This window comes from Schistocerca gregaria, chromosome 4 (assembly GCF_023897955.1).
Source record: "Schistocerca gregaria isolate iqSchGreg1 chromosome 4, iqSchGreg1.2, whole genome shotgun sequence".
Classification (NCBI taxonomy): Eukaryota; Metazoa; Arthropoda; class Insecta; order Orthoptera; family Acrididae; genus Schistocerca; species Schistocerca gregaria.
The window spans coordinates 253983128-253996870 of record NC_064923.1 but is presented as its reverse complement, the minus strand read 5'-3'; the positions used below and the strand labels follow the sequence as shown (position 1 = coordinate 253996870).

At 50.6% G+C, this 13743-nt stretch overlaps 1 protein-coding gene across 3 annotated transcripts in view; it reads left to right on the top strand.

Moving 5' to 3' along the window:
• The window catches only part of LOC126266666 (protein maelstrom homolog), a 110687-nt gene that overhangs the window by 5233 nt on the left and 91711 nt on the right, over window positions 1-13743 (top strand). For all 3 annotated transcript variants that reach the window (XM_049971083.1, XM_049971085.1, XM_049971084.1), the window contains exon 2: window positions 13565-13703. In XM_049971083.1, the coding sequence (XP_049827040.1) occupies window positions 13569-13703 (135 nt within the window). In that variant the 5' untranslated portion in view covers window positions 13565-13568. The remainder of the gene's footprint in view (window positions 1-13564; window positions 13704-13743) is intronic.

Here is a 13743-nt window from a genome sequence, read left to right as displayed (position 1 = left end):
CTACCATCTGAGCTACCGAAGCACGACTCACGCCCGGTACTCACAGCTTCGAAGAGTGTTAGCAAGCACGACTAATGACTATAATTCCGTGCCTTTGGGGGATACCGGCTCCTTCAGTTTAAACATTACAGGGATGTTACAGCACCACTTTGTGTGGTACTGTACTATTTGTAGATCACATTGGAATATATACTTCATTTGAGTTTCATTCTTAAATGTTGTTGTTGTTTCTGTATTTGCACATTGAAATTGTGATGATATGATTGGCTGATTACACAACGTCTAATGTGCTAATATTCTGTGTTCTAATTGACTGAGGAGATAGTGTACTGTGCCCAATTTGTGTAACAAAACACATCGTCCCCCTTGCAGGTCTGGGGGTTAGAATAGGCCCGAGGTATTCCTGCCTGTCGTATGAGGTGACTAAAAGGAGCTTCACACGTTTCGGCTTTTGTGACGGTCCGCTGTGGGGCTTGACCTCCATTCTTCAAAATTTTCCCAAAGAACGAGCCAATTGGAGGAGGGCGCCTAACAAGGTGCATTGTGTCCATCGTGCATTGAGATCTTTACCCCACTTTTTCGTCGTCGCATTAGCGGTTCTGCTCATTATCCATCTCTTGTGTTTTCCACCATGAACTATACAGTGTCGATTCCTGCGTTGATGATGATCATCATATCCAGCATGGTAGCCAGTCCGTTGTGGTGGGGCCGCCAAGTACCACATTGCTTGTAGCCCCCTGACCACACAGGGATTGCTCTGCTGATGCCAGCACCGATAAATCCCCAAGTATGCCAAGGGGTAAATGCCCATTCCCCTGGGGCATTCCCCCTGTGGGTTCGGGGGTAAGAATAGGCCCACAGTATTCCTGCCTGTCGTAAGAGGCGACTAAAAGGAGTCTCAAACGTTTTGGCCTTGTGAGATGGTCCCCTAACGGGTTTGACCTCCATCCTTCTAAATTTTCCGAAGAGCGAGCCGATTGGGGAAAGGGCCCCTTACAAGGAGCGATGTGTCCATCATGCATTACCATCTCTAGCCAGGTTTGTCGTCATCGCTTAGCAGTCCCGCTCACCTACCATCTCTTGGGTGTGGATTTGTTCTTGGGTGCAGTTTATTGCAGTGTGCTATGCTGTGTCGCTTTATGCGCCAATGGCGATATTGGGCTACATCACCTGAAGTCCAGCACGGTAGCCAGTCCGTAGTGGTGGGGCCGCCATGTACCCTGTCGGTTGTAGCCCCCTGACTACACAGGGATCGCTCTGCTGATGCCAGCACCGTTAACTCCCCACGTATGCCAAGGAGTAGATGCCTATCTCCTTGGGGCATTGGGACTCCCGGCAATGGCCATCCTGCCAGGTGGTCGTTGCTGAGGCTGGGTGGTGCCCGTGGGGAGGGCTCTTGGTCGGAGTAGGTGGCATCAGGGCGGATGACCCGCAATGAAGCGTGGTACATCATCTCTTGCTGGCGGCCAGCCGCCAGCAGTCTCTAAGCGTTCCAGGGCTCAATACAACGCAACTACATATGACCCCAAATCGTTCCCCTCCCTGGCTACACCATGGGAGGAACGAAAGACTAAGGATGCCAGCGAAACATACTCGCCCCGCTACCTGGTGTGTACGAGAGCTGATGGTGAATCCTTTACATCCATGAAGCCTCAGTTCTTCGTCGAGCACTTAGAGGACAAGTTCGGGGAGGTGGAGGGCTTGTCCAAAATGCGCTCGGGCTCGGTTTTGATCAAATCGGCGTCTTCCGCCCAGTCCCGCCGGTTACTCGATTGTAAGAAGCTGGGGGATGTCCCGGTTACAATCACGCCCCATAAGAGTCTTAATATGATCCAGGGCATAATATTCCATCGGGACCTTCTATTGAAGTCCGATGTCGAGCTTCGCGCCAATTTAGAGCGGCGAGGTGTTTACTTCGTCCGGCGCGTACATCGTGGTCCAAGGGATAAGCAGGTTGCCACCGGTGCCTTCATCTTGGCCTTCGAGGGTGATACTTTACCTGAGAAGGTCAAGGTGATGGTCTATCGTTGTGACGTCAAGCCATATATCCCTCCCCCGATGCGGTGCTTTAAGTGCTGGAAGTTCGGGCATATGTCTTCCCGCTGTACTTCCAGCCTCACATGTCGAGATTGTGGACGCCCATCACATCCCAATACTCCATGTGCTCCGCCTCCCATCTGTGTAAACTGCGAAGAGCACCACTCGCCTTGCTCGCCGGACTGCAGGATCTTCCAGAAAGAGCGCAAAATCATGGAGTATAAGACCCTGGACCGCCTGACATACACTGAGGCCAGGCAGAAGTTCGAATGCCTCCATCCTGTTCGAATGACTGCCTCTTACGCCGCGGCTACTACTGTTATGGCCCCATTAGCTCTCCCTCAGACTGCCACCTCTCAGAGCCGGAATGCTACACGTGCCCCCTTGATGGTGGGGGGCACTTCACTCCCTGCTGCTCCTGCACTACCTGCCTCAGGAGCAGCAACCCCCCAACCATCGAGGACATCAGTCCCCACTTCTAAGCTGGGGAAGCCTCAAACTTCCCCGGCTCGAATAGCACGGAAAGGGTCCCTTGGGTCCCTTCCTTCCCAGGTTTCCGCCTCTGGGAAGGGTGACGTCAGCCAATGGAAGAAAAGCAGACCAGCGGCTGGTCGCAGGGCTTCCCGCTCCTCCTCCGTCCCGGAGACTGACTCGCTGGAGCCCTCCCAGCCAATGAAACCCAAGGACCAGAGAGACAAGACGAAGAAGAAGACCTCTAAGGCCAAGGCACACGCGGTGGCATCCACCCCACTGCTCCCTACAGGCCCTGCGTCCGAGGATAAGGTGGAGATCCGGGCGTCCGCTGAGGACCTGGATCTCGCCGGACCCTCAGACACCATGGAAGCAGATTGTACTGGTCCTCCATCGGTGGCAGCAGGTGACCCAGTGGCGTGATCTGCCTCCTCGGTCCCTTCACGCCTTTTTCGGACATGGACAAAGCGATACTCCAGTGGAACTGCAGCACTTTTTTCCACCACCTTGCTGAGCTTCGCCAACTCATCAGCAGTCACCCTTTCCTCTGCATTGCCCTACAGGAAACTTGGTTTCCGGCAATGCGGACCCCTGCCCTACGTGGGTATCGAGGTTATTTCAAGAACCGGGCAGCTTATGAGAGGGTATCTGGTCGAGTCTGCGTCTACATCCTTAACTCTGTCTACAGCGAATGTGTACCTCTTCACACACCTTTAGAGGCTGTCGCTGTAAGGATGTGGACGCCTCAGCCTATTACTGTCTGCAGTTTGTATCTTCCGCCAGATGGTGATGTCTCGCGTCATGTGTTGGCTGCATTGATAGCACAACTGCCTCCTCCTTTTGTGTTACTGGGCGACTTTAACGCCCATAACCCCCTGTGGGGTAGCGCCGCGATTACTGGCCGGGGTAGAGATGTCGAGACTCTTCTCTCGCAGCTTGACCTCTGCCTCTTAAACACGGGAGAGCCGACACATTTCAGCGTAGTCCATGGCACATTTTCGGCCATCGACCTTTCTATCTGCAGCCCCGGACTTTCACCATCCATCCACTGGAGTGTCCATGACGACTTATGTGGTAGTGACCATTTCCCGATCTTTCTGTCACTACCACAGCGTCACTCTTCTGAACGCCCCTCCAGATGGGCTCTAAATAAGGCTGATTGGGGCTTGTTCTCCTCTCTCGCCACTATCGCACCTCCTTCCCATGACACCATTGATGCGGTTGTTCAGTCGGTCACCACCGGCATCGTTTCTGCGGCGGCATCTGCGATTCCCTGTTCATCCGGGTCCCCTCGGCGGAGGACTGTGCCTTGGTGGGCGCCCGAGATCGCAGAGGCGATTAGAGATCGCCGGCGGGCTCTTCAACGCCATAAGTGGCACCCGTCCTTGGAGAACCTCATCGTTTTTAAACAGCTCCGTGCCCGACGCCTTATTCGCCAACGGAAGCAGGAGTGCTGGGAACGGTATGTTTCCACCATTGGCGTCCGTACCTCTGCATCGCAGGTGTGGGCTATGATTAGGCGACTCCATGGCTATCGGCCACCTGTCTCTGTCCCTGGGCTTTCGCTGAATGGAGTGGTGTGTCCTGACTCCGACACGATTGCGGACCGGTTAGCAGCGCATTTTGCTCAGTGTTCCGCATCTACGAATTACCCACTGGCCTTCCGCTCCCGGAAAGAGCGGTTGGAAAGTTGGAGGCTTTCCTTTCACACGCGCCACGCGGAGTCGTACAATGCTCCTTTCAGCGACTGGGAATTCCAGAGTGCACTATCTGCTTGCCCTGATACGGCTCCTGGGCCAGACCGCATCCACAGCCAGATGCTGAAACACCTCTCTGTGAATTGCCAGCGACGCCTCCTAGATGTTTTCAACCGCATCTGGGTTGAGGGTGTGTTCCCGTCTCAATGGCGAGAAAGCATCGTCCTCCCCGTGTTGAAACCTGGCAAGAACCCGCTGGAGGTGGACAGCTACCGCCCCATAAACCTCACCAACGTTCTTTGCAAGTTGCTAGAACGTATGGTGAGCCGGAGGTTGAGTTGGCTCCTCGAGTCTCGAGGCCTTCTGGCTCCGTCTCAGGGTGGGTTCTGTAAAGGCCGCTCTGCCGTCGATAATCTGGTCTCCCTAGAGTCTGCCGTCCGTACAGCCTTTGCACGCCGCCAACATCTGGTTGCCGTCTTCTTCGACATGCGGAAGGCGTACGATACGACTTGGCGATATCACATCCTGGCCACACTTCATGGGTGGGGTCTTAGGGGCCTGCTCCCGATTTTTATTCAGAATTTTCTGTCGTATCGTTCCTTCCGCGTGCAAGTTGCTGCGTCCCATAGTTCCTCCCGGGTCCAGGAGAACGGGGTCCCACAGGTGTCTGTCCTCAGTGTCTCCCTGTTTTTAATTGCGATCAATGGGCTCGCTGAGGCGGTGGGATCGTCCGTCGCAGCTTCGTTGTATGCAGACGACTTCTGCCTCTACTACAGCTCCGCTGGCATTGCAGTTGCTGAGCGCCAGCTGCAGGGCGCTATCCGCAAGGCGCAGTCGTGGGCTGTAGCGCACAGCTTCCAGTTTTCGGCCACTAAGACCTGCATTATCCTTTTCTGCCGGCGTCGCACGGTTCACCCTGAGCCACGCCTTTACCTTGACGGTGAACCTCTTGCTGTGGTAGAGACGCATCGGTTCTTGGGACTGGTATTTGATGCCCGGTTGACTTGGCTGCCTCATATTAGGCAGCTTAAACAAACATGCTGGCGGCATTTAAAAGCTCTCCGTTGCCTTAGCCACACCGGATGGGGTGCCGATCGGTCCACCCTTCTCCGGCTGTATCAAGTGCTGATCCAGTCCCGCCTTGATTATGGGTGTGTGGCTTATGGTTCGGCATCGCCATCAGCATTGCAATTGCTGGATCCCATCCATCACTGCGGGATCCGACTCGCCACAGGAGCATTTCGGACAAGCCCTGTTGACAGCTTACTTGTGGAGGCTGGTGTTCCTCCATTGCGGATCCGGCGCGACCGACTTCTGGCCGCTTATGCTGCCCACGTTTGTAGCTTGCCAGGGCATCCCAACTACCGTCTCCTGTTCCCGCACTCTGTAAAGGAACTGAAAATATTGTGATTTAATCGCAGAGGTGCTGAAAAATTGTTCCAGTGACACACCAGAGAAATATCTGGTAAACTTTTTATCTTTGAGAGACATAGGAACAATTTCGCCCTTCGTTTTTTATTTCTTGTATGAACGACTACTTTTTGTTCTGATGGGCTGGTGGATGTCGTACTGTCTAATTACTAGTGTGTGTGTGTGTGTGTGTGTGTGTGTGTGTGTGTGTGTGTGTGTGTGTGTGTGTGGTAAATGAATGAGTTAAAAGACGCAAGATGTGTTTTATATTATTTTCATCGCACAACAAGCCTTATTCCCATGCCTATGGAGTATTTATGTTAAGCAGAGAAGGCGAGTTTTAGATGGAACCGAAGATCTTCAAAACGGCGCTGCTCAACAATAGAGGTACGTGATTGTGCTCTCTACTTTCCTTTCGTGGCCGCTAAAATTACTTCCGATTCGTTTTGCCGAGACATTCAGAACCTGCAATCTTCTTTTTCTTATAAAAATACTAGTCCGATGCAAAAGAAATACTCTTAGATTTAAATAATTGCCATTCTTTTACCCAGGCCATGGGGAATGATAGAACGTACGTGCCTCTACTCTGAATGTACGTTCGCAATCTCCTCGTGTGTTACGACGAAATTATTTCACAATGAAAATTTCTCATCAGACCGCAACCACTCGCACGCGAATGTACGTACCCTCTGAATGTATCTAGTCAGTCGCGCGCGTTGTTCAAAAGCTTTACTTTTAATATTCAGTGGATTACATTTCCGAAATTAATTTATGTTTATGCTGCAAATCGTACTTCACGCGAAGTATTTATTACGTAAGTTTCAGGCTCAATTTAAAAAAAAAAAAAAAAAAAAAGATTCCGAATAATAGAAATAAAGAATAACAATCAAACAAATCAAACCTAAATAAACAGAAAGAGGGAACGTTACAACTCGATCGTCCATCTTCCAGACAGGCGGCCCCGGTCAGGGTGTACGATCGCGGTTCGCATCCGGGCTCTACTGTGTGGGATTGAGTTTTTTCCTCTCCCGCCTGTTTTCCGGGCCAATCTCCGTCTGCCCCCTTGGTGTGTGCGCCGACCATGCATTCGGCTGGATTTGGCACAGGGTCCGAAAGACTTGGTCCCTCCTCCGGCCCTCCGCCGCCGCTTTGTTTCTCTCCTTGCCAAGTTTCCCGGATCTGCCGTGGCCTATACCGACGGTTCGATGGTCTCTGGTCGCACTGGTTACGCTCTTACTCTAGAGGATCATTGTGAGCAACGGTCGCTGGCACCCGGGAACAGTGTATACACTGCCGAGTTGGTTGCCATCTATCGCGCCCTAGAGTATATCCGCTCCCGCTCAGGTGAGTCCTTTGTCATCTGTAGTGACTCCCTGAGTGGTTTACGAGCTCTTGACCAGTGCTTTCCTCGTTCCCATCTGGTGATGGCCGTCCACGAGTCGCTCCATGCTCTTGCCCGTTGCGGCCGCTCCGTGGTCTTTGTTTGGACCCCAGGTCATGTCGGCATCCCGGGCAATGAGCGGGTTGACACGCTGGCTAAACAGGCAGTGAGTTCACCGGCTCTGGAACTCGGCCTTATGGAGTGTGATCTCCTGTCGCTTTAGCGCCAGAAAGTGCTTGGTGCCTGGGGTGACGAGTGGCGCACCCTGCCCACGCCCACCAAACTTCGGGCGGTGAAGGAGACGACCGGTGTGTGGCGCTCCTCCATGCGGGCCTCTCGGAAGGACTCTGACGTCCTCTGCCGGCTGCGTGTTGGCCACACGTGGCTGACGCATGGCCATTTGTTGCGCCGGGAGGACCCACTGCTATGTCGCTGCGGGGCAGCTCTGACGGTGGTCCACATTTTGGTGGACTGCCCGCTTTTAACAGGACTCAGGCAGACGTTTGCGCTGCCTGATACCCTCCCTGCCCTTTTATGTGATGACGTTGCTATGGCGGACCTCATGTTGAGTTTTATTCGGGCAGGGGGTTTTTATCGTATGATTTGAGTGTTTGTCCTTTTATTTCCTGTATTGACTTGGGCCTTTGGCCTGTGGTTTTAAACTGTGGGTTTTAATGTCATTTGGTGGTTGACTTTTCCTTATTTTCAACCACCTTCACACTCGGTGTGATTTTAGTTCCGTTTGTCTGGTCTTTGTCTGTCTTTCTTGTATTGTGTCGTCCCTTGTCTCAGTTCTCCGTTTTTAACGACTGACAGCTTTTATTTCGTGTGATTTTATCGTGGAACAAGGGACCGATGACCTTAGCAGTCTGGTCCCTTCAATCCCACACCCAACCAACCAACCTGGGGCATTGGGGCTCTCGGTTATGGCCATCCTGCCAGGTGGCACGTGATGAAGCATCGTCCCAACATCTCTTGCTGGTGGTGAAACACCAGCAGTCTCTAAGCGATCACGAGCTCAATTCAACCCACATAAGTACGACCCCAAATCGTTTCCCTCCCTGGCAACACCATGGGTGGAATGCCAGGCTAAGGATGGCAGCGGATCTTATTCGCCCCAGTACCTGGTATATTTGAGAGCTGATGGGGAATCTTTCATGATGATGGAGCCTGAGTTTTTTGTTGAGCATTTAGAGGACAAAGTTCGGCGAGGTGGAGCCCTTGTCTCAAAATGAGATCTGGGTGAGTCGTGATCAAAACAGCATCCTCAGCCCAGTCATGGGAGTTACTCACTTGTGACAAGCTGGGGAACTACGATGAGCACCGTGCCAATTTAGAGCGGCTAGATGTACGTTCCTCCGGCACATCCACCGGAGTTCGAAGGATAATCAGGTTGCCACTGGTGGCTTCATCTTGGCCTTTGAGGGTGATAGATTACCCAAGAAGGTCAAGGTGATGTCTACCAGTGTGATGTAAAGCTCTATATCCCTCCCCCGATGCAGTGCTTCAAGTGCTGGAATTTCGGCCATATGTCTTCTCGCTGTACTTCCAGCGTCACGTGCCGAGATTGCGGACGCCCATCACATCCCAATACTCCATGTGCCCTGCCTCCCATCTGTGTCAGCTGCGGAGTGAACCATTCGCCTTGCTTGCCTGACTGCAGGATTCTTCAGAAAGAAAGGAAAATCATGGAGTAGAAGACCCTGGACAGACTGACCTACACTGAGGCTAAGAGAAAATTTGAACACATGCGTCCTGTACGTATGACATCGTCTTACGCCCTTCCCTGGTTTCTTCTAGAGGGAAAGACGAAACTTGCCAGCGGCTGAAGAGCCCAAAAGCAGCTGGTCGTAGGGCTTCACTCTCATCCTCAGTCCCGGAGACTGAGCCAGTAAATCCTCCCAACCAGGGAAAACCAAGGAGCAGTGAGAGAAATCTGAAAGGAAAACCCCTAAGACCAAGGAAATTGCAGTGGCACACACACCACCACTACCTACAAGCTCTGTGGCTGAGGATGGGGTGGAAATTTTGGCTGCAGCTGAGGATCTAGATTTTGCCAGACCCTCAGACACAATGGCTACAGACTGCTCAGGCAATAAATCTGTGGCAGAATGTGACTGAGGTGTAAACTGCCTCATTGAATGTTCCATGCCTTTCCAGTCTCACGATGTCATCCCCCAGTGGAATTGCGGTGGTTTTTTTCACCGCCTGGCTGAGCTACGGCAACTGTTAAGCTTTACACCTGCTTTCTGCATTGCCCACCAGCAAACCTGGTTCCCAGCAATGCGAGCCCCAGCCCTCAACGGCTTTATGGGATATTACAGGAACCGTAACGGCTATAATCAAGCGTCAGGTGGAGTTTGCGTTTATGTCCTAAACTCGGTCTGTAGTGCCCCTTCTAACCCCTCTTGAAGCTGTGGCTGTCAGAATAAGGGCGACGCAGGAAATAAATATCTGCAATGTATATCTTCCTCCAGATGGTGCAGTACCGCTGAATGTATTAGGTGCACCGATTGATCAACTCCCTAAACCTTTCCTTCTTCTGTGAGAATTATATGCCCATAACCACTTGTGGCGTGGTACCATGCTTACTGGCCGAGGCAGAGATGTTGAAACTTTGCTGTTGCAATTCGACCTCTGCCCCTTAAATACTGGGGCTGCCACACATTTCAGTGTGGCCCATGGTAGTGTCTCGTTCATTCATTTATGAATTTGTAGCCCAGGACTTTTCCCATCTATCCACTGGAGAGCACATGACGACGTGTGTGGTAGTGACGACTACTTCATCTTCCTGTCACTGTCCCAGCGTCAGGCACAAGGACACCTGCCCAGATGGGCTTTGAACAAGGCGGACTGGGAAACTTTCACCTATGCTGTCACCACTGAATCTCTCCCACAAGTAACATCAATGTCATGGTTGAGTAGGTGAGTAGCACAATTTTTTCTACGGCAGAAAATGCGATCCCTCCTTCTTTAGGGTGCCCGAGGTGTAAGGCAGGCCCTTGGTGGCCACCGGAAGTCGCTGAAGCAATTAAGGAGCTTCGGTGAGCTCTACAGTGGCATAGACCCTTCCTTGGAGCATCTCATAGCCTTTAAACGGCTCTGTGCCAGTGTTTGCTACCTTATCAAACAATGGAAGAAGCAGTATTGGGAGAGTGCCATCTCCACCATTAATTGCCACATGTCACCTTCCCAAGTCTGGGCAAAGATCAAACGTCTTTTTGGGTACCAGGCCCCAACAGCTGTCCCTGGTATTACCATAAATGGCGAGTTATATACCATTGCAAACGTGATTGCAAAGCACTTTGCTTGAGCCTCTGCTTTGGAGATTTACCACCCAGCCTTTCGCGCACTCAAACAGCAGCTGGAAGGGAATGTCCTCTCATTCACTACATGCTACAGTGAATCCTATAACGCCCCATTTACAGAGTGTGAGCTGCTCAGTGCCCTTGCACATTGCCCCGACACAGTTCCTGGGCCTGATCGCATCCACAGCCAGATGATTAAACATCTCTCATCTGACTGCAAGCAGCATCTTTTCGTCATCTTCAACCGGATCTGGTGCGATGGCGTCTTTCCATCGCAGTGGCGGGAGAGCACCATCATCCCAGTGCTCAAACCCCCTAAAAACCCACTTGATGTGGATAGCTATCGGCCCATCAGCCTCACAAACGTTCTTTGTAAGCTTGTGGTATGTCAGTGGTTGGGTTGGGTCCTGGAGTCATGTGGCTTGTGGGCTCCATGTCAGAGCAGCTTCTGCCAGGTTCGCTCTACCACTGATAATCTTGTGTTCATCAAGTGTGCCATCCGAACATTTTTTCCAGATAGCAACACGTGATTGCCGTCTTTTTTTGACTTACTTATAGCGTATGACAAGACTTGGGGACATGATATCCTTGCCATATTATATGAGTGAGGTCTCTGGGGACCACTCCTGATTTTCATCTAAAACTTCCTGTCACTCCATACTTTTTGTGTCCAAGTTGGTGACTCCCATAGTTCCGTCCATATCTAGGAGAATGTAGTCCCGCAGGGGCTCTCTATTTTTAGTTGCCATTAACGGTCTATCAGCAGCTGTTGAGCCCTCCGTCTCAGCTTCTCTGTATGCAGACAACTTCTGCATTTCATACTGCTGCTCCTGTTGCTGAGCGGCGCCTCCAGGGAGCCATTCACAAGGCGCAGTCATGGGCTCTATCCCATGGCTTCCAGTTTTCAGCTGCAAAGGCGCGTGTCATGCATTTCTGTCGGCGTCGTACCATTCATCTGGAACCCGCACTTCACCTTAATGACGATCCACTCACTGTAGTGGAGTCATATCAATTCCTAGGACTGGTTTTCGATGCTTGATTGACTTGGCTCCCTCACCTTCATCAGCTTAAGCAGAAGTGCTTGCAGCACCTCAATGCCCTCTGTTACCTGAGCAACACCAATTGGCTTGCAGATCGCTGTACGCTGCTGTAGCTCTACAGAGCCCTTGTCCAATCCGGAATTGACTATGGGTGGTTTATGGTTTGGCAGTACCTTCAGCTTCGCATTTACTTGACCCAATGCATCACTGAGGGGTTCGATTGGTGACAGGAGCTTTTAGGATGAGTCCGGTTACCAGGTACTGGTGGAGGTGTTAACCCACCGCTCTCACTGCCTCTTGACTCTTGGTGTATTCCGGGGCTCTGAAGTGGTTTACACCGAAAGCTCGATGGCTGATGGTCACGCATATGTTCATGGAGGACATATTGAGCTGCACTCTTTGTCAGTTGGCTGCAGTGTTTTCACTGCAGAGCTGGTGGCCATATCTCGTGCTCTTGAGTACTTCCGCTCATGCCCTGGCGATTCATCTCTCCTGTGTACTGACTCATTGAGCAGCCTACAAGCCATCGAACAGTGCTACCCCCGCCACCCTCTGGTAGTGTCCATTCAGGAGTTCATCTATGCCCTGGAACTCTCCTGCCGTGCTGAGGTGTTTGTGTGGACCCCAGAGCACACGGAATCCCCCGCAACGAACTTGCCGACAGGCTGGCCAATCAGATGATGCGGAAACAGCTTCTGGGGATAAGCATCTCCGAAGCTGACATGTGTTCTGTCTTACACCGCAGGGTTTTCCGGCTTTGCGAGACAGAATGGCATAATAGCATGCACAACAAACTGCGTGTCATTAAGGAGACCGTATGTGTGGATGTCTTCCTTGCAGGCCTATCGCAGGGAATCAGTGGTCCTCTGCCGGCTCTACATTGGCCGTATATGGCTAACGCATGGTTACCTACTCCGTCGCGGGGACCCACCTCAGTCTCGCTGTGGCTCCCAAATGACAGTTGTCCACCTCTTGCTGGACTGCCCACTTGTAGCCACTCTGTGGCAGACTTTTAACTTTCCCAGCACCCTGCCTTCGGTGTTGGGTGACAATGACTCCACAGCAGCTTTAGTTTTACATTTTATCTGTGAGAGTGGGTTTTATACTTCTATGTAGGTTTTAATACATGTCCTTTGTCCCTCTGTGTCGTCCACCTTAGTGCTTTTAGGGTTGAGGTTTTAATGTGTTGCAGAGTGGCTGGCGTTCCCTTTTTCTCCTCATGGTTGGCCACCCACTGTAATCTGCTTTCATGTTTTGCTCTCTCCTGTTCTTTTCTTGTCCTCTTTTGTTCCTTTTAGTGTTCAGTACCTTCCCTTCATTCTTGTGGCTTTTTTCCTTCTTTCCGTTTTGTGTTACATGTTTCCTCCATTTTATTCTCGCACTTGTGACATTGTTTTATTAGAAACAAGGGACCAGTGACCTCATAGTTTGGTCCCTTCTTGCACTTTTAAACCAACCAACCAACCAAAAGCACATAATACAGTGCATTTCATAGTTTCTGAAGCTGCCGTGCTGTATTTGCTAGATTCCGTATATACACTTACTTATTCTGCAGATGTGCGGTTCCAGTGCTACAGTGCATTAGAGATCTATCCAAGAGCTGCCCTTTTTTTTCTCGGTTTGTTGTGCTACAGTGCTTGGAAGTGTGATACCAATATATAAAAATTCTATGCCTTTGTTTCTTCTCGTGTGAGGTAGTTACAGGCATCACATGGAAGTGAGGAGTTTTATGTAGAAGCGATTAAATTCACATTGTTACTGTAGCCAAAGATACAAATGTGACCATGTTTTGTGTATATTGCGGAGTGCATGTATATGTTTCTTGTGACACATATAAGACGGACTTGACATTATAGATTTAATATGTGAACATAAAGCTTTAAACTGCTGAAATTTAATTATATGTTCTCATAAATATACAAGATTAAAGGTACCCGTAGGAGAATGACACAGTGGTTGAAACTACATTGAGAATTTGTTGACCTGCAATGTTGATGGTAACTATTAACAATACAATACTGGACAAAAGTATTCAGACTGATGTGGATTGAGTACTAGGGAAATGAGGCACAAGGGAAACTGAGGATAGATTTGCAAGATGAGCTCAGTTGTTGACAGCATCTGTGGGGATGAGATACAGTAGTCTTAGGTGTCTACTGTAGGATCAAATGATATTTCATTGTGTGCATGTTAATTATTTGAAACTGTTGTTTGTTGTAGCAAGATGGGACCGAAGAAGAAACAGCCAAAGAATGCATTCTATTTTTTTGTTATGGAGTTCAAAGACCAAATGGCAAGGAAGGGTGTCATCTATCCTAATCACAAGGAAGCATTTGATGCTGCTGGTCCTGAGTGGCAGGTGAATACAGCCTATAATATTTGGTTTTATAAGCACATAT